General features: G+C 48.4%; 1 protein-coding gene across 6 annotated transcripts in view; it reads left to right on the forward strand.

The window, feature by feature from the left end:
* The window catches only part of IQSEC2 (IQ motif and Sec7 domain ArfGEF 2), a 76,808-nt gene that overhangs the window by 11,934 nt on the left and 40,434 nt on the right, over positions 1–24,440 (forward strand). For 2 of the 6 annotated variants that reach the window (XM_065915735.1, XM_065915731.1), the window contains exon 2: positions 11,181–11,210. In XM_065915735.1, coding sequence (XP_065771807.1) covers positions 11,181–11,210 — 30 coding nt within the window. Of the gene's footprint in view, positions 1–11,180; positions 11,211–22,316; positions 22,450–24,071; positions 24,289–24,440 lie in introns of those variants that run through there. The other 4 variants (XM_065915730.1, XM_065915732.1, XM_065915733.1 and 1 more) reach the window with 4 other exon arrangements.

Raw genomic sequence — 24,440 nt, forward strand, 5'->3', positions numbered from 1 at the left:
TTAATAGTCATATTACTATTTTGGTCCTCTATTAGTTACCTTTGTAACTTTGTTAGGTACAATTTAGACTTATTTCTTGTTCCATCATTTTGCCACAGTATCTCTTGACCACTCAGTTTATAAGATAGACCTATTAGTGCCCCATTCTTCCCTCCATCTCTCCTCTATCTTTCTACCTCCCACTTTCTGTATTCTGTACTTTCACATCCAGCAAGATTGATTACATTTGCATTCTATTCTATAACAGTAATTATGTCTTCAGTGCTTTTCTGGACAGATGAACTTTAAAAGTTGACCACCAATACACTGTGTTTATGTGATTATCACTATGTCATATTATTCATTGCAGGGTCAAATAGTGTACTATAATTACACCTCACTTCTCATGGGTCCACTGTTCCAACTTCTGTACTCCTAGGAAAATTTTCCTAGCATCAAGATCAAATGAATTTTCCTTTCTTATGCGCTATGAATTGCTCGAAGTCGTGCCACTTTTTACATTGTTTCATATCTGGACTGGGATTTTCCACTTTATAAGTCTATTTATTTATGTGCTTACTTAAACTTACTGTTGTATGGGGTTCCTTGAAACCATAGGATAATCATAGCACATCTTCTGTGGACATTTTACTTGCAGATTTTTTAGGAGGTTTTTTTTTTTTTTAACTTCTTACTGAAATATATGTATACAGAAAAGTGCTCATATCACAAATGAATAGCTTGGTCAGTTTTTTTGCAAGCCAAGCCAGTGTAACCAACACTCAGCTCAAGGTCTGTTTTTCATTCATGCTACCTGGTACTCAGTGAGCCCTTTCAACTTGCTGCACCTTGTCTTTTCTTACATAATTTATTTGGTAGTTTTCTCCTCTTCATTTTCTCCATTTTCTCTTTCTGAAGTGTCTGTTAGTTGGATGTTGAACTTCCTGGATTGATCTTCTAGGCTGCTTACCTTTTCTCTCATAGTTTCTATTTTATAGTTTGCGAATGAGTTGATACAAAGCTGAGTGAGATGTCTGTGTATCCAACTGTCTTGTTCACTCCCCGACTTTATTTTAGGTGAGCCACCAGGAGCTGACAGCTGTAATGGGTGACCTCCAAATGCCAGAATGTAAAGCACTTTATTCTGGGAGCAACAACATGCCACTAGGTGCCTAAGTAATACCACAGAGTCTAATTCCTTTAACCAGGAGTTCTCTGATATTTTACCTAGGGATGAATGCCCAGCAGCTTGTGTTTTGGATCTGGGAGTTTGGGGGAGGGCATGGGGGAGGATTTCATGTATTTACCTTCAGTTTATGCCCCCATTTTCAGCCCCCAATCACACCTACTCTCCTTCATACCTACCATCTTCGAGTTTGGGTTCTCTCTGGGCCTCTGCTGGCCTGATTGACTCCCTCTCCGGCTGCAACCCCCTGAGTGGTGTTGCTGGCTCTCCTTCAACTATAAACACTCTCCTCTTTGTTTTTTGCTCCCAGAAATTTGTTGAAATCCCTCACCTATTGATATCACCTTCTTCCATCCTCTTCACTGTTATGATTTCATACCTTATTTTATTCCTTCTCATTCTTTTTAGCAGGGTCCTGACAGAAGAAAGAGATAAAGATTTATGCTTTTGAGGTGCAAACTAAGGCTAATGCGACTTTTAAATATGGTTGTTTTGCTTTCTCAATCCAGATTGAGATGGAAAATACTTAGTCAACCCCCAAAATACCCAACTCTGTAAGCCTCATTTTGGCATGTGTTGCCTCTGGCTCTAGACCTGTCATGAGCATTCCTGTGGCAGTCTCCTGAGCTCCTTTTCCTCAACCTCTGCCGTCTAGACCTTGCAGTCAAGAGAGCCCTCCACCAAGGGGCTGGAGATGTGGGTTCTGACCCCCACCCTGCCACTGCCTCCCTCTGAACCCCCAGGCCAGTCCCTCCACCTCTCAGGATGCCCTTACTGTGACTTAAGGGGGTCTGAGTCTGCTGTGAGCTGTGCTTTGGCAGGATTGGGTGGGTGCTTGGAGAACAGCCTGGCCTCCTTTGCTTAGGCAGTGGGAGCAGGTGGGCCAGCAATAGGCCCCAAATGCACAGGAGGGGGCTTTGAGGCTGAGCTGAGACTTCTGCAATAGCAGGCTGCTCTCACTGCCCTCCCTTCCACCCACTTTCTTTCCCATCATGGCTGAACCTCCGTCCTTCTGCCTCCAGCAGAGGGAAGGAAGAAGGGAGGGCTGGAGAGCCAGTTTCATTTTCATTCTCTCTCTCTTTTTGTCATAGTGCTAAGCTTCTTTGGGCTGCAGTACCTGTGCCTAACCCCACCTTCCCTTTTGGGTGCCCCCTTCCATCCTTGAAGTATTGTCTCTTTCAGAAGCACCCCCTGAATGCTCAATGTATGGAGGGGGTATCAGAGCCAGATGAGGGAGAGAGGCCAAGCTGGGGAAGACGAAGTGCTACCTAGCTCTGGCATGACAGAAGGAAGCCACAGCTGTAGCAATGAAAAGCACTGGTTTTGGAATCAGACAAACATAGACTTGAATCTCGACTCCACTACTTATTATTATTTGTGTGACTCTAGGTAAATCACATTACTGCTCTGAGCCCCAGTTTTCACACCTATACAATCAGAAGAATAATAATGAACTTGCACAGCTGTTATGAAGATAACACAAGTCCTGGGCCATTATAGGTGCTTAATAATCACTTTATCCTTTTTGGATTATTAGAAGGCAGAAATGCTAAAGACCAAATAAAGCCTGCTTCAGTGATTGAAAGGAGAGGGAGGTTAGAAAGGCAGCATTTGCCCTTGTCACTCCTTAGGCCGAGCCCCAGGGGCTCCCCTGCAATTATACAATGAAGTTCACACTCTTGTTCAGTGCTGTTTTTGTTGTAGTCTCTGCCTGTCTTTTTTTCTTTCTTTTTTTTGTCTTTTTTTCTTTAAAATAAAAAATGTAAAGTGATACTTGCCTCTTTATTTTCTGAAGAAGAAATTTGAATAGCGATAGGCAAATATTTCCTTTGAAGTACATAGCAATCTTTATCATCATCATCATTGTCATTTCAGGACTTTTCAGTGAGTAGTGGTAACAAATGACTAGAGGAAGAGTAATCATCAACAGAAAGATAACTGGCAACTGAAACACCATGGCTTTCATTTTGTTTCCACACCACCATTTTGGCCTGTGGATCACACGGATCCATCCAGTGTCATGTGGATCCATTGCTAAAAATGCTATCCAGCAAGGTTTCTGATTTGCCCTGAGGTTCATCTAATTGTTATTCTCTTTAAGTAATCTTACAAGATTTTCTTGCATATCACTATTATCTCCTCCATATGACTTCTATCCTTGCCTATTTGTCTTTTCTACGTCTGATTCCTGGCTCAGATTGCCCCTTAGAAAGGAGTCTTCCCTCCACCTGAACTATCTTTCAAAATGTTTTCACTTTGGCCTTCCACATCATCATGATTTAGATGACAGTTGAACTTGGAAGGCATCTTTGTCTCTCTGCTAGTGCTTTTCTACTTCCTGGCTGTGACAAGTTGGTTTTCACACCATTTGTGGTCTAGGAAAGCTCTCACGTGCTCCTTTGGGTCAGGCCACAGTCCCACTCATCTTTGTAACCACTCTGCTCCCTTCCTCACCCTGCATTCAAACTGTACCGAACTTGGCAAAGTGGACTGCTTTGTGGTTCCCTGCCTGTATTCTGGCTGTTCTCTTAGCTGAGAATACCTTATACCCATGTCTACATGGCGGATATCTACTCGACTATTGAGGAACATCTTCACTCTCTCACTGTTTCAGGCACTTGGAAACAGTGAACAAAACAGATTTCTGCCCTGCGGAGCTCACGTTCTAGTGTGTGAATGTAGGGGGTGGAGACAGAAAAGAAACAGACAAGAAGATACAAAACATGTCAAATAGTGGTAAGTGCTATGGAGAAAAATAAAGCTGGTCAGGAGGATGGGGGTGCAGAAGGCCCAGTCAGCCCTACTGTAGACAATCTTTGCATGCCCATTATTAAGCGACCTTTTCTCATTTGAGCATTTTCTAATGTTATTATGTATTCATTGCAACCACAATCCTTCCAACAACTTTATCAGTACTGTTATTATCTTTATCATATTGATAAACAAACTGTGTCTTAGAGATGTAAATCATATAGTTAGGAGGGGCAGAGCTAGGATTCAAACCTTGACCTGTCTGACCACAAAACCTGTACTCATAACCTCTAAGCCATTGTGCCCCCAGTAAGCCTTGCAACAACTCTCTGAGATTGGAATTAGTATACCTATTTTATAGTTGAGGAAGCTGAGGTTCAGAGAGGGGAATGGATTCACCCATGGTTGTACAGCAAATAAATAGATTTGAACCCAGATCTGTCTAAGACTCAAAGCTAGGCCCTTCTACCAACGTTGAGGCCTAGGGACCTATGGACTTGCCCGCTTCTGTTTATGTGGCCCATACAAGGTACCAGTTGAGGCCATTGGCCCTTTCCCCTTCTCTCACCACCTGTACCTCATCTGGAACCTTGAGATGTATATGGATATCCCAGCCCACATCTAAGCCCTGACTGTTTTCCTTTCCCATTGGCCACTCAATGGACCTGATGAACCTGAATAATAAGACCACACAATTCCTGCAACTCAGCTCAAGAAATATAGATGGAATTCTGGGTTCTGAGTACCTGAGTAAAGTCTAGAAGAAAAAGGCCAGAGATCCTAATGGGCATATTCCCTTGCCCCACAGACCGTTTACCTCACAGAAAGGGGCCTCTAAAGTGTGATATCCAGTGTAGTAACATCTGTTTCCCAGTACAGCTTATGATATTGCAATTTGTAATAAGCTGAACTCCATGATCCTCCTCCTTTGGCTTCCTGAACTAGGTCCTGCTTTGCAGTGGGGGCAGGGACTGGGCCTTCTGTGTCTCTGGTCAGTGAAGGCCAAAGCCTTCCTGGGTCCTCTTCACAATATTTTATTCATGAGTATCTCAGGATTCTTATCTTCATTTCTTAGTAAATTTAAAAAAGATTATACATTTAATGCATTCTTCCATTTGAAAATTTAGCAAAGTAGAGGAGAAAAACATCATCCATAATTACAACACACAGAGGCAGCTACTCTGAACATTTGATGTATTTCCCTTATTCTCTGCATTCTTTTCATATGGTTGAAATAATACAGCAGGTGCAATTTTTTCTTGCTTTGTTCATTTGAACATTTCCCCCATGTAATTGCATATTCTTTAGAAGCGTCATTTTTAATGGCAACCAATATACCATAATGTACTTAACCATCCTCTCAGTGCAGGGCATAGACACTGGGCCTGTTTTTTTCACTGGTTTAAATCATGCTGCAGTAGGCATCTTTGCACATAACAGTTTTTAGGGAACTTAGAGCTTTTAGGGAACTGGTCTTGTATAGGAACAATTGTATTCAGCTTATTTCCCTTTCTAGATGGTCCCTCTGGCTAGGTCTGATTCATACTTATAGTCATTCATTTATTCATTCATTCCATCCTCACATATTTACTGTGTACCCCTGTGGATCAGACCCTGGGAACTGGGGCACAGGCATGACTAAGACACGGCTCAGACTGCCAGGAGATCCCAGTATGCAAGGAGAGCCAGGCTTGGAAACGGACACTGTCAAAACAGTTCGATCAGGGCTGTGATAGAGTCAAGAAAAGGATCCTGTGGGAGAACAGAGGAGGGGTTCCTCATCCAGGAGGGGATATTAAGATAAGCTTCCTGGAGAAGGTCTTGCCTAAATGAGTCACGGAGGATGAATAAGAGTTGGCTGGAAGAAGAACGGGAACTTCCTGTTAAATACAACAAGTTGAATAAACTTATTTATCCGTGCTGCTTTCACAAATTCCACTGAAATATGAGTAAAGAAATAAAAAAGGTAGAAACATGAGGCCTGGGATGCTGACCAGAAGTAAACTATTCCACACAACGAGCCCCAGAAATGCTTGGGTATCAGAGGTACCATGAAACATGGAAAGTAGGATGAGGCATAGAACCAAAAACAGGGAGAATATTGAAAGACTGTGAACAGACCTTGTTGGCTCCTCCCCAACCCCATTCAGTCAGGGACACCCCCTGCCTCCACTGGCTCCATCTCTGCAGATGGAGGGTGATTCTTTGGCAAAATTGAAGTTATGAGCCTCTGGGCTTGGGGACACCAGGCACAGTGGAGGATGGGGTGAAACAGGGCTGCAAGCAAAGTGACCTGCACCCCCAAACAGTGGCACCCCAACCTCTTTCCATTTACCTACTTCAGGACACCAAAGTCAGGAGCACACAAGAGAAAAGGATTCTTCTCTGGGGAAACTGAAAGGCCTAGACAAAGGCCTCTTAAAGATGACATTTGGGATTCTTCCATCCAAAGAATAGGCTCTTAGTCCATTAACTCTGTAGTGAAGCCCATCACCTGGCCAGCTCCACCTACACACAGAGATTGTTAGTGTCATGGGAACTTATCACCAGGTCTCACCAGCTGAGGACCCTTAAAATAGGTATATTTCATTTTAATGTAAATTAAACCTTAATATAACTGACATTAAAAAAAAAAGGCTTAGGTAGCCAGAGATGATCAGGTAGTACAAAGCTATTTGAGGAAGACCATCAACCTGAAAGAATGACCCAAAAAGTAAACAAACCAAAAAAACTTGGAGCAGAGGTAATGAAGGGAGGAGAAGACACCTGGGAAATTTAAGATAACGAGAGCCAACTCAAAATTTCAGCCAAAGGATTAGAAAATAAAAGTTGAGGAAGTATCCTAGGAAGCAGGAAAACAGGACAAAGAGATGGACAACGGAAAAGATGAGAGCATGGGAAGATCAGCTGAGGAACTCCAACATCCAACAATAAGAGTTCTAGAAATAAATAGAGTATGGAGGAAACAGCAGGAAGGAAAGGATCAAAGAACTTGTCTCAGAGCCGAAGGAATGAAAATCCCACCGAGTAACCAGCAAAATAAATGCTAAAAAGACTCCCACCAAGGTACACTGCTGCACAATTTTGGAATAGCAGAGTAAAGAGAAGATTCTGAAAGTTTCCAAGGGACTCCAAGTGTCCCTTGGACAGCAAGGAGATCAAACTAGTCAATCCTAAAGGAAATCAACCCTGAATATTAATTGGAAGGACTGATGCTGAAACTCCAATACTTTGGCCACCTGATACAAAGAGCCAACTCATTGGAATAGACCCTGATGCTGGGAAAGATTGAGGGCAAAAGGAGAAAGGGGCAGCAGAGGGTGAGATGGTTCGATGATGTCACCAACTCAATGGACATGAGTTTGAGCTAATTCCAGGAGATGGTGAAGGACAGGGAAGCCTGGCATGCTGCAGCCCATGGGGTCACAAAGATTCCAACACGACTAAGCAACTGAACAGCAATAGCAACTAAAAACTTCCAGAGAAAAAACATATCATACACTAAGGATCAGGAAAAAGAATGGTATTGAACTTCTCAATAGCGGCACTGGAAGCTGGGAGACAATGGAGCAGCATTCTCAAAATTCTGAAGGACCATAATTTCCAACCTAGAAGCCTGTACAGAGTTGAATTATCAATCAAGGGTGAGAGCATAATAAAGACATTTTCAAACAGGAGATCTAAAGATTTTTATGTCCTAGGTCTCCTTTCTCAGGAAGCACTGGAGAGTGTGCTCCAGTAAAATGCAAGCATAAACTCAGAAAAAAAAGGCCAAGAAATTGAGGAAGCAGAAAATTAACACAGAAGAGAATTGAAGGGAATCCCAAAGTGATGGAGGAGATCTTAGGGCAACTTTGTGCAGGCCTGGAGAGCAATCAGTCTGGACCGCAGTGAGGACGATGTCTCAAAGGAAAAAAAAAGTGTGATGGATTATGGGATGTGTCAGATTACATTGAGAGGAGAAATGCACTTCTCACAGAGTTTGGGAAGAGTTGATTATACAACCAAAGAAAACTGGGCTTCCCAGGTGGCCCTAGTGGTAAAGAACCCCCCTGCCAATGCAGGAGACATAAGAAACTTGGGTTCAACCCCTGGGTTGGGAAGATCCCCTGGAGGAGGGCATGTCAATCCACTGCAGTCTTCTTGCCTGGAGAATCCAATGGACGGAGGATCCTGGCAGTCAACGGTCCATGGGGTCGCAAAGAGTCGGACATGACTGAAGCAACTTAGCACACATGCATGATTTGTGCTTGAGAGATGTTCCTTTGGCAGCCAGTGAGAGAAGGTGGTTGTCCATTGAAGAGACTTGCAATTAGGCAAGTTGATGTTTGGGAGTTGAGGTCGCTGTCTGTGCCAGGCCGGGTTCTTAGCTTTTAGAGATGCTTCTCTGGACCAGGGCACACCCCTTTCTTCTCAGGACGCTTCTGAGAGGAGCGCTGTACATAGTAGCTCCTCAAGTCTCCTTTAAAAATATGTACCTTCTCTTTGTGTCCAATCTCCTTTCTGTTGGACAACTGATCTTGTAGATATGTTGCCCAAATGCTGTGAAGAAACCATCTCTCTTTTTCAGGTAACTGCATATCTGGTTTCTGATGCATTTCTCATAGCTTTCAGAGGACAGCCTTGTTTATATAATTGTGGGTTGTTGGAAGAGAGGCACCTTATTTCTTCCCCAGGTACTTTTTATAGATGACTTGGAGGAGCAAGATGAGAGTCAGGGGATCCAAGAGACGAGAGCAGAAACCCCAGTATGGCATTTCAAAGGCTTATATTCTTTTCAGTTATTCTGCCCTGCTGTCCCTATACATCCCCCAAAGGTTCAAGACTGTCAATATTTTGCTATTTATTCTTCCATCTGCCTGATTGCCCCTTGTACCTGGAAGCAGCAAGGTCAAAATCCTTGGTCTCATTACATGCCTGAGTTTTAGGTTCAGTAGGGATTCCCTGGTGACTCAGATGGTCAAGAGTCTGCCTGTAATGTGGGAGACCTGGGTTTGATCCCTGGATCTGGAAGATCCCCTGGAGAAGGAAATGGCAACCCACTCCAGTATTCTTGCCTGGAAAATCCCATGGATGGAGGAACCTGGCAGGCTACAGTCCATGGGGTCACCAAGAATCAGACACGACTGAGCGACTTCACTTTCTTAAGGTTCAAAAAGTATGGTCACTATACTCATAGACTTCAGTCAGTTACTGTTTATTGAGCATCACTCTTGAGGATGGGAGTTAGTATAGCCAAGCCTTTTGAGAACTCTGGGGTCCAGGCCAGGCCCCCCTACTTGTGTGCTATGGGGCAACTCATTTCAAATTCTGTGAGTCTCAGTTTCATCATCTTAAAAGTGGATGAGTAATTCCCACTTTGCAGGATCAAAGGAGGCCATGTGTCAAAAGAGCCCGCCACCTTGCCTGGTACATAGTAGGTGCCCAGTGATTGTCCACATTTCAGTGCAGTTGACTATATATGTGGCTTATGCCCTAAAGTAGATTGAGGCAGGGGGCCAGTCTGTGAGCAACTTGAGGGCTTGTATTCCTGACTCGAGGCCTGGTATATAGTAGATTGAATATGTGTATGCTGGAGATTTTGGGGTGGAGTGGCAAGGAGACTAGCCTGCCCGGAGCAGAGGGTTCATATTAGGTAGAGACACTGAGGGGCTTAGCCTCCATTCTGTCGACAGTTGGGGAGTCATTGAATTAGGCCCATCCAACCCGATACCTGCAAAGGATTGAGCCAGGCCTCAGACGCAATCTTGTTGTGGCAGGGTGAGATGGAAGTTTTAATAAATGTGAAAAGGTGCTCCGTGGCCCTAATCCTCTGTCCCTTTAGGGGGCTGCAGAGGCTAAAGATTGGACCTACTGTTGTCTACTGTGCCAGGCTGAACCTCACAGCCACCCCACCCTCCTGCCCGCCTCCCTTCCCCTGTCATGTCATTTTACAAGTGAGAAAGCTGAGGCGGGACATCGGACAGTGCCTTCCCCGGGATTATATGGCTAGTAAGTAGCAGAACTGGAAGCACTGGCCTCACCCACTGTCTGTGCTCCTGCAACCAGATGCTTGCCTGCCCTACCTGCCGGTGGGTGCTCCATTCACTCTTCCAGCAGATACTCACGCTGAGCTCCATCTCCCTTCCCCACATGTCCCTCTCACTTTGCACTCAGTATAGATGGCTCTCCCCTGACTCGGGTCCTCACTATGGTTGCTTCTCGCTTTTGGTTCTTTCACCTGAGGACAGAGCCTGTGATGTGTTCATCTCTGTCTCCTCCGGGGTAGGGGTGGGGGTGGGGAGGGAGGGGAGAAAAGGAGGAAGAGGACAGACAGGGGACAAGGAAGTCACTTCACACACTCTCCCCACTTCTTCCTAGCACCCTGGTTCTTCTTCCTTCTCTACCCCACCCCTAATGACAGCCCCAGTGTCCCTCCCCTACACACACATACACACACACACACACACACACACACACACACACACACACCTTCTTTTAGGGAGGAATAGCCAGAGGGGTGTGGTTCTAATTTCACTCATTCTCTCAGTCCCCTCAAAGCTGTCCCCAATGCTATTCTCTTCTCTTGTCCTTCCTTTGCCTCTGAGGGGGCCTCACAATGAAGAAGGCAGACCAGTGTAGTAGAAAGGAGCCCAGCAGCTGACTCACTCACCCTCTCAGCCTCATTTTCTTCATCCGGAAAATAAGCAGGTTGGACCAGGCAATTGGCAAAGCCTTTTCTGTGTTGTTAATAATACCTGGCATTTGTCTGCTGGGTTCCAAAGGGCTTAATCATCCTACCAGCCCTGCGGGGATTGGCCTCATGTTACAAGTGGGGAGACTGAGGCTCAGATTCCAAGCAGGGAGGTAATTTGCCCAGGTCACAGGGCTGGTAAATGGCATAGCCAGTATCTGAGGCTCCATCTCTCTGGATTTAAACCTCGGACTCTGCCCCTGCCCGCAGCCACTCCAAGGAAGGCTCCTCACCATGACCCAGTAGGCTAGAACATTGTTGGTCTCTGGCACTTCCTTGACTTCACCTCCAACCGCTCTTCCCCTCACTCACTCCTTCCTTGCCACACATTCCTCCTCCTTATCCCAACAACTGGCCAGCCCCTCCTCCATCTCATGGCCTCTGCACTGGCTATTCTCTTTGCATGAAATGCCCCACCCCTCATTTTCATGATGCGTAGGAGGGGTCAAGGCCACTATGTAGAGCACAGGGAGGAAAGGAGTAGAGCATCTACTGACTGTTGTTGGTTTTTTTTCTCTGTTTCTCTTTCAGATCTGATGGTGAGAATTCCAGAACAGTCAGGTCAGTACCTCCTTTCTTTAGCAGTAGTTGGGAGATGGGGCAGGAACTGGGGTAGGGGCAGGGACTGGGGTGGGGGCCTCTGGTTTGTCACTTTGGGATCCATGGAAGGGTGGGCCAACTCCAGGGGTTTTGTCCCATTAGTATCAGGGGTGGGGATGGAATGGAGTGGGAGGGCCAGGGTGAATGTGGCAAGCATGCGGAGGGGATTGAAAACTCTTCCTTAGTCTTTCTGACCCTCACTGACTTGGGGGCTTGGCTGAACACTGGAGCGGCCCATGTGGGAAAGCTGGACCAGGGACCTTCTCCCTCTCTCCTCCCAGGAGAAGGGGACACAAGGGAAATGGAGCTTCCCTTGTCTGGCGTTTGTGCTGCACCCTGGCCTGCATTAGCCCTGAGTAGTGGGGTTTGGATGGACTTTTTGATGTGACACAATCTAGACATTAGAAATATACCTTATGGTAACCAGTGGACTTTTTTTTTTTGCACACTCGGTGAAAAAGGCTTAAAAGCATCACTGAGTTTTCAGGGTGTGATCAATCTGCCATTTGAGGAGGTGGGGGTCAAATTGGGATAGAGACAAGGACTATTAGTACATTTGCTTCACGCAAACACAAGTGTCAAGGATAGGGACCATGTGGGAATGATGGGGGACTCAGGATATGGCCCAGTTAGGCAGCATCCAGGCCAGAAGTGGGCCTCTGAAAGAAGATGGGTCCCAGCCGCAGAGGCATGAGACAGGTCACTCAGTTCCAGTCAGGGCTGAGACTAACATACATAGCACCTATGTGAAGAGAAGAATCCACTGAGTGGATCAGTTGGAGGAATGTTCCCTTTCCACTGGGCTCCTGCAGCCCCTCACCAGGGTTCCTGGCTCAGTGAGCAGAGCACAGGTTGAATTTCAGCCCCAACTCATGCCCTCTTGGTTGTAAAGCCTTGTGCAAGGCACAGCTTGTCCAACCATATGCAGCAGCCCAGGTTCTGGCATCCAGGCAGTGGATATGGGAGAGGCAGAGGATCCCAGCATTCAAATGGAGGTGCATTAATGAGACATGCTGTGTCCTAGCATCCCAAAAAGGGGGTACGGGGTGAACACACTGGTGTCCTGTGCCAAGGTAGAGGTTGTGGGATGGGAGCACACTTGGGCCAACAGGAAAGTGGGAAGTGTGATCGATGCAGTCAGGCCCAGTGTCCAGGCAAGGGGTATATGATGAGACACAATTAGTCCCAGCCTGCAGCCAAAGAATATGGCCCGAGCACAACCTGTCCTAGCATTTAGGAAGGCACTGGTCTAGCAAAGAACACTGATTCCAGTGCCCCACTGTGGGTTTGGAAGAAGACAACTTGGGCTGACTCTGAGCACAGGCCCCCAGGCATTCCCATTGATATGCCTTGTCAAGGAACCCTATGGAAGGCGTCTCTAGCTCTTCCCAGCATGGGTGTTCCGAGGACCTATAGCTCAGGGCATTTAATAGCATAATCATATATCATACGATAGTGTACGTTGGCCCTTTATGACTCACAGAAGTTGTCAGGGGCTTTCTTTCGTTTGATCCTCCCAGCGACACTGTAAGTGGAAGCTGGGTTGGCCTTATCATCATTCTTTTACAGTTGAGGAAACTGAGGCTCAGGCTGGTTATAGGTTTTGCCCACAGCTACGCAGCTAATTTATGGCTGAGCCACCACGGCAGGAGCTCTCAACAGCCTTGCAGATAATAATAGCCATCTCACCCTCATCCGAATATTAGTAGTCATAGCAGCTATCATTTGCTCCTCACCTACTAAGAACTCTGAACATGATCTTATTCAATGCTCACCACAGTCCCATTAGGCATGGATTGTTACAGATGAAGAAAATGAGGTTCCTCAAATGGTCAGCGTCTTGCCCAAGGAAATAAGAGCAATGGGGCAGGGCAGCATCACTCTGACTCACATTCTGGGCCGCCTGCTTCCAAAGCTGGCATTTATTTTACTAAGATGTGCTTCCTGACATCCACCCTGGACCTACAGCCAAGCAGACTACAGGGACCTTGAGGACTCAGCAACTGTGGAAGCAAGGGTTAAACTTGGACTGTGGAAGGGGCTGGCCTAGAATAGCACTTGTGGGGCAAAATCTTGTAAACATGGTGGGAAGATCCTTTAACTTGGAACCTGGGCTGGCTGGGGTCATCTGAGGATGCTCTCAGGCCCCATGTGGAAATTCTTGAGCTCACTTCAGTTAGGCATCAGGGAGAACTTCCTGGAGAAGACAGTGTCTGAGCTGGGTCATGGAGGACTGACACATGGACTTTGTGTAAGGAGGGCGTCCATGGAAAAGAAACCAGCAGGCATCAGAGGTGAGGGGGGCTGGGTGGGGCAGTCGGTCAGGCTAAAACAGATCTGGGCAGGAAAGGAGGTGTTAAAAGCTCCTTAACAAAGGACTAGTTTGGTTGGGGCTGGGTCACAGACACCTTCTGTCATCAGTGAGAGCCAGGGGAGGTTAGAGGAGGGAGGCTGGGATCTGCAACATAAGGGCAGCAACTGGATCTTGGCAAAGGGTTCCATTTATGGCCAGGTCGCCTTCTAGTTGTGTGACTTTGAACAGATATATTTCCCCCCAGGAGTCCCAGGGTCCTTCCTCATCTAATAAACATTGTGTATGTGTAGGGGAAACATTAGGAGGGTAGAAGAAAAACATCAAGGAGAGGAGTTAGACCTTGGCTGTTGTGAAAGGGGAACAGGAAGGAGTGAGTAGGGTCAGTGGATTGAAAACCCACTATGGTATGGCAGGGCCCCAGGCATGAGGGCTTTCAAGTATGGGGTGTCAGAGGAAGTGTGGAGTCTAATTAGAGCTGAACAGCTGGTGTTGTGAGAGGGATGTGGGCAGAAGAAGGTGCGTGGACTTCCTGTGGATCCATGAGAAGTTGTCAGACCTAGAGATACCTTAAATCCAGGTCCAGAAAGGGATGGGCAATGGCTCAAGGTCACAAACTAGTGCTCAGCAGAGCCTGCTTCCTAGCTGTGTGTTGTTTGCAAAGTCATTTACAGCTTCTCTGATCCTTACTTTCCTCATCTGTAAAATGAGGTCAATAATTCTGACTTCTTTGCGTTAATGAAAGAACTTAAAACAATGCTTAGCATAAAATGGTGGTACAACACATTGTAGCGCCCTTAGCCAACGCCTAACCCAATCCATTGTCATTTATGGGGTATTCAAGCTTGAGAAATGTGGAGCGTAGAACTTGAAAACAGAGGGACAGGAGGAGCTGATACCCCTGCTACCCAGAATGGGAGGGAGCCCAGGCCTAGAAGCACTGCCACTGCACTGAGGGTGAAGCTGGAACTTGGGGGCCCTGGGCACCAGGCTGGGGTTGCCAGGCACGCAAGGATGAGAGCCAGAGGAGGTGGCCTGTTGCTAGGGAAGGAGGGAGCGGGTGGGGGAGCTGTTGACACCCGCAGAGCCAGGGACGTCCCCATGGCAACGGAGCCACTGCTGTTGGGAGGAGAAGTGGGAGGAGGAGCCAGTGCTGGCTCTGTTCCCAGAGGAGGCCTCCCACTCTGGGCCTCAGTGCCCCCATCTATCCAACCGGAGCTTGGATTAGATAATTTCTAAAAGATTCTTCCTTGTTTTGACCTCCTGGCAATCTGGGGTGACTGAGACCTCACAGAGTTTCCATGGCTCCCCCACATGCCCAAGACACCACCAGACACCAGAGTGCCCCAGCTGCTTCCAAATCTTCCCTCCAGGCAGTCTCCGGTTCAGTGCAGCCTGGTCGCTGGCCCCACCCAGCTCTTTGTTGATACCACTTCCTTTGCCTGGAACCTTGTCGCTTACCGCCTGCTCAGTGCTCTCTGGTTCCGGTGGGCCCAACTCCAGCCCTGTGCACTCTGGGGAGCCTTCCCTGGCTGCCCTAGCCTGCCCAGACTGCTTGCTCCCTCCTGAGCTCCTTTGGCCACACAGGTCTATGCTTCTCCTGCTCTCCTTAGTAATTTGCTGCTGCATTGCTTTGAGCTGCTTCTGAGAGCTTGGGCTCCCCTTGACAGATTCAGATCTTTTCTGTAAGTTTATGGTGTCATATTGCGAATCCCCATTTTACATATGAGCCAGTGCTCTGAGAACTTATGTGGCTTGTCTGAGCTCCCCAGGTCCTATGTGGTGGAGCCAGGCTTGGAACTTAGCTCTGTGTAATTGCTGCTGCCCCAGACCCGAGGTAGGTTATGATTTATCAGCTGCAGCAGTGCTTACTAGGTGATAGCTAAAGTCTGTATATGCTGGCCACCATGCTGGGCACTTCACCTGTGTTTTCTCATTTCATCTTCACAATAATCTTATAGAGTTTATATTTTAGTCACTTTACAGGTGAGAAAACTAAGGCTTAGAAAGTTAAAATAATCTATCCCCCTCATAGAACTCAAATACAAATTCAGAGTTGTGGTCACCATTCTATACCAGAGTTAATCCAGTTGTATTCCAGAAGCACGTACAGAGCATTCCCTATGTACCAGTCTTGTGTTGGTTGATCCATGGTGGAGATGAAAGTGGGCTACAGACATAGATGAGCCAGCTCTGGCAAGTCAAAATGGGAGTTTGTTGATGAAAAGCCAGTTCTAAGGACAAGAGGCTGGAAGAGGTAGCACTTGACTCTGATAGTGGGATGGAGGAAGAGGGTAGGGGTGGGGAGGGAGATGGGTAATTTTCCCAAAGAACATACCTTTTCCCAAGAAGCTCACGAGGGGAAAGAAGAGGTAATGGGGTTCTCCCTCTCCTTCCTGTTTATGTTTCCCTGCCCCCTCTTGGCCCAGCCCCAGGAAGTGGGTGACCCCTAAGCTGGCTGCATGCCTGGTTGGCACCAAAATAAACTTGCCTTCTCTCTCTTCTCCTCCCCTTGTCTCCGTCCCCTCTGTCCTGGCTTTAATTAGCAGCCCTGGGGATGAGTCACTTGGCAGCTGGGGAGGGAGGCTGCTGAGAGCCCAGTTGAGCCTGAGTTCCTGGCCCTCACCTCACAGGCAACACTGCTGTGTTCTTGGTGTGGCTCCACGTCTGTGCGGGTGTGAGGAGTACAGGGACAGTGCTGCGTGCTGGCCAGTGTCCTTGTGTAGCAGGCTGTCTGTATAGAAGCAGATCTGGTTGCTGCTCGGTGTTCACTGAATGTCGATGTGTGTGTGTGCGGCTGTAGGACATATCTGTGGTCCCAAGTGTCAGGAAATGAGGGAGCTCTTGGGTAAACAAACACAAAAGCTTTGTAATTGTATTCACCCCTCCCTACCTAAGTGTTCTTTATGCGTTTTTGCTTATGCAGCCCTGCACTTATATCCCCAGTTTTCCCTTGTCTTAGTCTAGGTACACTTTGTTGCAGGAAACCGAAACCCACTCAAACATGCTCAAGAATAAGGGATGGGGAGGGGGAAGACTGTTGTGAGACTACATCTCACAGAATCTAAGAGCAGTAAATGACATATAGCCAGGCCTCATGCCAACTGGAAATGGGACCAAGAAGTCAAGGAGCAAGACTGTCCCCCCCCCACCCCCCTCTCTCTCTGCATCTTCTTGGCCCGTGCCTGTCTCTCTCCATCTTTCATGACTTGCCTGGTCCCTTTCATCTTTTTGTCACTGACTCCTCTCTCTGGAGTGCCTTCCTCTGCTCTCAGGTGACCTGATGTGGCCATCAACCTTGAAGTTATATGACCTTCCAGCTCTGGGGCCCACCCCCAGGTGACTGCAGAGTTTTTGTCCATCCTATGGTAAAATGAGGCAACAAGGGGTTGTAGATGTGAATGGATTCTCCTAGAGGTGGGTGAGTATGTGCCCGTACGTGCTCAGTTATGTCCAGCTCTTTGCAACCCCATGGACTGTAGCCTGCCAGGCTCCTCTGTCCATGGGATTTTACAGGCAGGAATACTGGAGTGGGTTTCTATTCCCTTCTCCAGGGGATCTTCCTGACCCAGGGATCAAACCCGAATTTCCTATGTCTCCTGCATTGGCAGGCAGATTCTTTACCACTGAGCCACCTGGGAAGCCCAGGAGTGGGTGAGGGTAGAGGTCAAATACTAAGGACTTGGTGTTTCTTCTATAGTGCCCACAGCTTTTATGTGTTCACAAGCGAGATCAGAGCCTGGGGAGCAATCTACTCAGAGGCCCACAATTGTCAGCTTGCTCATCCATCAAGGTTGTGGTTCATACTGTAATGCAAGTCGACCTTTGCTCACTATGCTTTCAAGTTCCACGCTCTTGAATCATAACATGCTATTTTATCTAAAAATTTCCCCTTATTTTGTGCCAAAACAGCCTTTAAGTGCATGGTGGGTATTACCATCACTCCCAGTGTACGGTGATTTTCATAGCCTCAGAATAACTGGCATAATACTACTACATAATAATGATACAACTGTTCTCAAGTTCTTCGTTGTTTCAGAAATTTTCACATTTTATTAGTACAGCAACTGAATTTATAGTTATCTGAAGTATATAACTACAAGCACACATTATCAATATTATCAGCTTGATGCTTGAGCTTTCTTTTCTATTAATACAAACCCTGCTGTTTTTACATTAATTACAGAGGGAATTAATGACCCCTTAGACAGGTTTTCACCTATGAGTAAGAAGTTTGGAACCAGCTGTGTGCATAATGATTGTTCTCCAGAAGCAGGCGCAATTCCCATGGCTCTGACCTCGGCCCTGGCCTCCCCCATCCTCTGGCTGAGACTGGAGGCTGCCCCCTACTTCCTTGGGGAGTGCCTACTTCAGGTCTGGCACAAATCAGGTGCTCTTGTTATTTTTAATAAAAATGATAGTTTTCTTATTGTTAAAGCTATCTTCCACACATAGATGGTAAACCTGAGTGGGAGAGATCATCCCAGGCTCAGGACAAAGCCTCTTTCAATCTAACAAATGCTTTGATTTAGAAAATGTGTACTATGTATCAGGCACTGTTAGGGAGCGTTCCACACACCTTTATCTTTAATCTTCCTGGCAGCTCTCCCAAGCAGGGGTGATTGGATCCACTTTACAGGGGGGGAAACTAAAATCTTGAGAGGTAAGATGACTTGCCCGACGTCATCCATCCATCTACCTATCCATCCATCTATCCATTTAGTCATTCATTCACTCAAAGATAGTTTCTGGAGTACCTACAACATGCTAGTTTAGTTTTGCATACAACATGTGTGAAACTAAATGCAGTTGATACAGTGATGCATAGTAGAATCCTGCTGTGAGAAAACTCACCCTCTGGTAGGAAAACAGAGAAGGAGACAGACAATTAACAGAGGAAGTGGGAGACTCTCAGAAGTATACCCAACCCAGCCTGAGGGTCAAAGAGTATTCTCCAAACTGACCTCTAAACTGAGACTTGGTGGATGAGTTGAAGTTAGCCTGGTTTTTCCAGTAGTCATGTATGGATGTGAGAGTTGGACTATAAAGACAGCTGAGTGCCAAAGAATTGATGCTTTTGAACTATGGTGTTGGAGAAGACTCTTGAGAGTCCCTTGGACTGCAAGGAGATCAAACCAGTCAATCTTAAAGGAAATCAACCCTAAATATTCATTGGAAGGACTGATGCTGAAGCTCCAATACTTTGTCCTCCTGATGTGAAGAATTAACTCATTGGAAAAGACCCTGATGCTGGAAAAGATTGAAGACAGGAGGAAAAGGGGATGACAGAGGATAAGATGGTTGGATAGCATCACCAACTCGATGGACATGAGTTTGAGCAGGCCCCAGGAGTTGGTGATGGACAGGGAGGCCTGGCTTGCTGCAGTCCATGGGGTCGCAGAGTCGGACACAACTGAGCGACTGAACTGGTGCAAGATGGAGGTGGGGTGAGGTGAGGAGCATTTTGCAGGCAGAACAAAAAAGTGTGCCAGGGCTGTGGGAGCAGTATTTGGTACCTGCATTTGTGAAGAACTATAGCTGTATCTGTGGAATCCCCAGGTGGCTCAAGTGGTAGAGAATCTACCTGCCAATGCAGGTGACGCAGGCTCAATTCGATTCCTGGGTCAGGAAGATGCTCTGGAGGAGGAAATGGCAACCCACTCAAGTATTCTTGCCTGGGAAGTCCCATGGACAGAGGAGCCTGGAGGCTTACAGTCTGTGGGGTCACAAAGAATTGGACATGACTTAGCAACTGAGCACATAGCTGTATCTGTAGTGGGATGGGGCTATCGTGAGAAATAGTTTGAAAAGGGGGTAGAAGGTATATTGGTAGACTGGGGCCGGGACCCTGGTCAGTCAGACCCAGAGCCAAGGAGCTTCAGGACCCAGAAGTAGAGTTTCCATGATTCCCTGCCTGCCTCTTCCCAGCACCAGCCTGGGTGGGCCTGTCCAGTGCCAGCAGCAGGCCAGGATTCCAGTGGCCACAGTGCCCTCTAGTGTCCAACAGCCTGTCTTGCAGTTTCCACCTCTGTGGTTTGTCTGTCTCCCAACACCAGCTGACCTTTATGACTAGGTGCCCTGTGCCGGATGCTGGGAACACTGTGATGAATAAGACATGGCCCCTGTCCCCACCAAGCTCCTGGCCAGAAGGGGAAACAGCATGTGAACAGACAGCGCTGGAGAAACACAGGGTGGGAAGGACACAGGGGAGTCAGGTTCCCAGAGGGCACCACTTCTGAGCAGACTCCATCTCTCACGAGGTGGAGAGATGGCAGTGGGGGCAGGGTGGTGGGGAAGAGTCTTCTGAGCAGAGACAAAGGTGAGGGCAGAGAGCAGAGTGTGGCAGACAGTTGCAGGCACTTTTGTCTGGGTGGAGCACAGGTTGAAGGTATGAGGGGAGGCTGAGACCACCTGGAGGTGGAGTGGGGGCAGCTCACAGAAGGTCCTGGGATGCCTGGCAGGCAGTTAGTGAATGGAATCATATAAGGAGTTTCCCTGCCCTTTTGGGATCACAGACTCATCTGAGGATCTGATAAAAGCAATGTTCTCCCAAGAAATGCACTCATACTCATGTTTTTCATACAACTTAAGGGACTTCAGAGACACTCTGCACTCCAGGCCTATCCACGAACCACAGGTTTCGAAATTCCTTTTAGTATAAATACTGAAACTTTATCATGGCCTCTGGACTCTGCGTGATTGGTCCCCCGCCTATATCCCTAATCTCCCCTTTGCTTTTTTCCAGTCAACCATCTTGGCCTCCTTGAAGTTCCTGGAAATACCACCTCAGGTCCTTTGCCCAGGTTGTTCCTCTTCCTGGAACACTCTCCCCCTAACACCTCCAATTTTGCCCAGTTTAATTCCACTAGTGGTTGAATAATGTCTGTCTCTTCTCATTTGGATATGAGCTCCATGAGATCAGGACATTGACTACCCTTAGTCACTACCATATCCGTTCCCCTGCCCGTGCCCTGTGATTGGGTTAGGCTCCTCACCCTTAATTCCTTTCCTTCAATCCCTAGAGGATTATCACATGAGATGCACCAACAGGCTCTGATATGTCTGAATTCTAAGAGTGGCCCAAATGAAAAGGTATCTTCCTAGAAATCTTCTCCTGCCTGAAACAAACAGGTTTCCCAAGAGTCTCCCCTACCTCCCTGGCAGAAGGACCATGCTCTCTCAGGCTCCAACTGAGACTTTTCAGCATGTGCCTATCTGTCTCACTGAAACTTCACAAAAACCTGTGAGAATGGAGTTGCCACTCACCTTTTACAGATGAACAAACCAAGCCTCAGAGGGGTTACCCAGTGGAAAAGTAGTAGAGCTGGGATTTGTACCTAGCTCTGCCAGGCACCAAAGTGTAAGCTCTTTGCCTCACCAGAGAGAGGAAGGGGCTTGCCCAAGGTCACACAGCATTGGCCTTAGGGCCAGAACTAGAATTTGTGTTTCTTGACTTCTGCCAGGCCAAGATGAATGTTTGGGCCACAGGTGCCACTTTTAAGACAGTAACTGCACATGGGCACAAGGTGTGGCTGCCACAGGGGCCAAGAGAGTTGCTGAGGGAGAGAGAGAGAGAAAAAAAAAGCAGGGGCTGAGACCAGAGCCTAAGGACCATGGGGCTTTAGGGGGTGGGCTAAGGAAGAAGAGGCCACGAAGGGCCCATGGATGCCAACTTTGTGGTGGTCCAGAGGGCCAATCTCTCTCAGCAGCTTTGGCTTTCTTGAGAGGAACCAGCTGCCCCAGCAGGAAGGCAGGAAGACTGGCCTGTGGCCTGTCAGCTCCTATTCCTTCTAGATCACTGGCCCCCTGGCCCCTCCCAGGGCCGCCTTCTGCTCAGAACAGCCAGGGGCCTGGGCTCTGGGGCTATGAAAGGACAGGAGCCCCCTGAGTTGGATCTGGGATACTCTTCAGGAACCTCACACCCTTCAAATCCTCCAAATTCTCTCCTTTCTCCAGCCCCCACATAAGGAGGAGAGAGAGGTTTACTGTGGTAGGTCAGTGGGGAGTCAGGCTACCTGGATTCTAGTCTGACAGGCAGTATGAACTTTAGTAAGACTATTCCCTTCTCCAGGCCTCAATTTCCCCCTCTGTAAAGTCAGGAGGGGCAATTTCTTTAGAACAACCTCTAGATTGTGAATGGCATTTCTTCTGATTTTTGTTTTTCTGTCCAGGGACCATTTCTCTTAGCCAGTCCAGAAAACAATGCAGAAGCAAGTGCGAGCTTATTGCAGTGATCAAGAATATTGGCTCAGGCCTCATCTTGATTTCCCAAAATGGGTGATTTGAATTTTACTTGATCTGGAACATCCTAGCATAACCACCACACAGAGTCTCTTTAAGTCTGTGGAAGATGAGAATGTTTGTGAAAAGCTTCTTTGGAAAGGTTTCCGTATTCACAGGGCAACTGTATGGCCAAGGGGATGGAGCCCTGATTTGGGAATGGCGAAAACAGGTCCTGACCTTGGGGTTCCGCTACTTACTAGCTCTATTACCTGTGCCGAGTTACTTAAATGTTTCTGCATCTCATTTTTCTCTTCAGGAAAATAGAGCTAATGACGTATACTTGACAGGGTGCTTGGGGAGATTCCAACAGAGGTGCATGTGGTGAGACCAGCCTGAGGTTTGGCCCAGGGGAGTCTCTTCAAGCTCTCAAAGCTGCTTCCTCTTACTAGGAGTTCCCAGCCCTCCTGGGGGAGCAGGGGAAGGAGCAAAGTTTCCAGTTGCAGTCTGGCCCCGAGCCCAGCCGGCCTGGCCCCGCCTCCTTGGTTCCTCCTTCTAGGGAAGGGCTGGGGAGGAGGGGGTGGTGACACAGTGGAGGCACCGCCCTGGCCAGGGGGCCTGCCCTCGGGACAGGTCCAGACCCATGGAGCCCCCCGAGAGGAGTAGCAGGTAGGAACCTGGCCCCCAGCCTCAGCCCTGCAGCCTGACCCCCTTCCTTCCTGCCCAGGCCTGGACCTGGTCCCTGGGCTGCTGATTCAGCAGCCTCCTGGCTTCCTGGTTCCTGGCTCCCCTCTTGGACTCTTGGAGGCCTTTGGCTTGGGGAGGGAGGCAGCTCGAGTGGGTGAGCGCAGGGGCATTTGGGTGCCCAGCTCTGTGAGGACCCTGGAGCCCTGAGCAGCACAGTCTGTGACCCAGGAGGAGTGTGATTGGTGGCTGTCCAGGCGCCTAGCCTGGCGCTGTGGAGCCGTCTGTAGCAGCTGAGACTGATACCAACATTCCAGCAGCCTGTGGGTCTCTGAGTCTCAGATTTAATGAGTCAAGGACTTGGGCCGGTAACTGGCACCTAAATGGTCCTTGAGAAACAGTCATTCTGCTGATGATTATTCCAGAGACTCTGGAAGAAGAGTATTGGATTCCAGGATTCTCTGTAAGGTTCTAAGATTTAGGCATCCTCTAATTTGCAGCAAGCGAGATAGTGGGCAGCTGGCCTGGCCTGCAGCTGCATCTCCTGGCCTTTACTTGGGCTTCTTGAATGGCCAGGCCCTGACTAAAACCAGCCTTCAAGGGCTCGTGGGGGACAGGGGCTGGCTGACTGGGGACTCACTCCTAGCATCTGCCCTGCACTGGGGAGGCCAGGGACCGGGCCCTTGGCCTCACTACCCTGCTGTCTCTCCTCCTCCTTCCCATTCTCTGGACTTTTCATCTTGGGAAGCAGGAGGCAGAGGGGCCTTTGGACCCCGCTCTAGGGGTGGGGGACAGCGCTGGGGGGCGGGGCTTGGGCCCTGCCCCAGGCTGGGGGTGCAGCACTGGCCTTGGAAGCAAAGAACCACCCTGTCCCCTGGCTCGCTGGGCCCCATCCTCCCACTCAGTCCTATCCTGTCACCAGGACCACTGAGACCTTGTCAGCTCTCCTCCGCCCTCACCTCTCCTGTCCTTTGCTCTGGCACTCTGCCTCTCCCCCGTCTTCTTTCTGTGTCTTTTGTCTCGCCCTTTCACTGTCTTCATCCTCTGTCTCTCTCCTTTTCTGTCTCACCCTTTTCTTGTCTCTTTCAGTTTCTCTCTGTCTCTTACCCTCTCCTCCTCCAGTGTCTCCCACACCCTCCCCCACCCTGCCCCAGCCTGGGTTCTTCACCCTCTTTGGACCCAGAGCCTCTTTTCTCCCCATCCTTCGCTCCCTTCTTGTGAGGGATCTTCTATAAGGGGGAATAACCCCCTCCCCACACACCTTTTCCCTTTCTCTTTCATCCACCCGTCCCCCTCCCCTCTTCCATCCCCGTGTGGCATCTGGTGTGAGGAGGGCCCCCTCCCCCTTCCCCACTGTGGTGTCCCAGTGTCTCCGTGGCTGAGGTCCCCACGGAGTCACCTGGAACACAGGAGGCCCAGCCCAGCTCTTTCGTCTCTGCTGCCCCCTGTTGTCGTTGTGTTCTGTTTGTGGTTCGAGTGCCGTCCTCTCTTTCTTGACTTTGTGGTTTTTTCTTTTTTTCTTCCTTCCTTCCTTCCTTCCCTCCCTCCCTCCCTGCCTCCTACCCCTCCTCTTCCAACCCCTATCCTCCACCACCCATTCCTCCCAGTCTTCCCCTTTCCCGTACCCCACTCACTTTCACCTCCTTGTCCCCATTCCCCACCCTGCCTCTCCCCTCCTTCCCTGTCTCTCTCTGTATCTCTTTCTCTCTGTCTCTCGCTGTCTCTCAGGTCCACAGCGTCTCATACTCTACACCAGTATTGCTGTCCTACTCAGGTCCTTGACTCCATGAAGCTTACCCCCTCAGGCAGGCTGGCAGAGAGCAGGTAAGAGCTAGACCCACCCTTCCCCCAATCCCTCACCCCTCCAGACAAATATGAATATCATTGCCAGCCCCTCCCCCATCTTCCTCTAGCCCCTGGAGTGATTGTGGAATGGGTGTCTGAGCGGATGAGGAGAGTGACTGGGGGACCAGGCC

Source organism: Muntiacus reevesi, chromosome X (assembly GCF_963930625.1).
Source record: "Muntiacus reevesi chromosome X, mMunRee1.1, whole genome shotgun sequence".
Taxonomy (NCBI): Eukaryota; Metazoa; Chordata; class Mammalia; order Artiodactyla; family Cervidae; genus Muntiacus; species Muntiacus reevesi.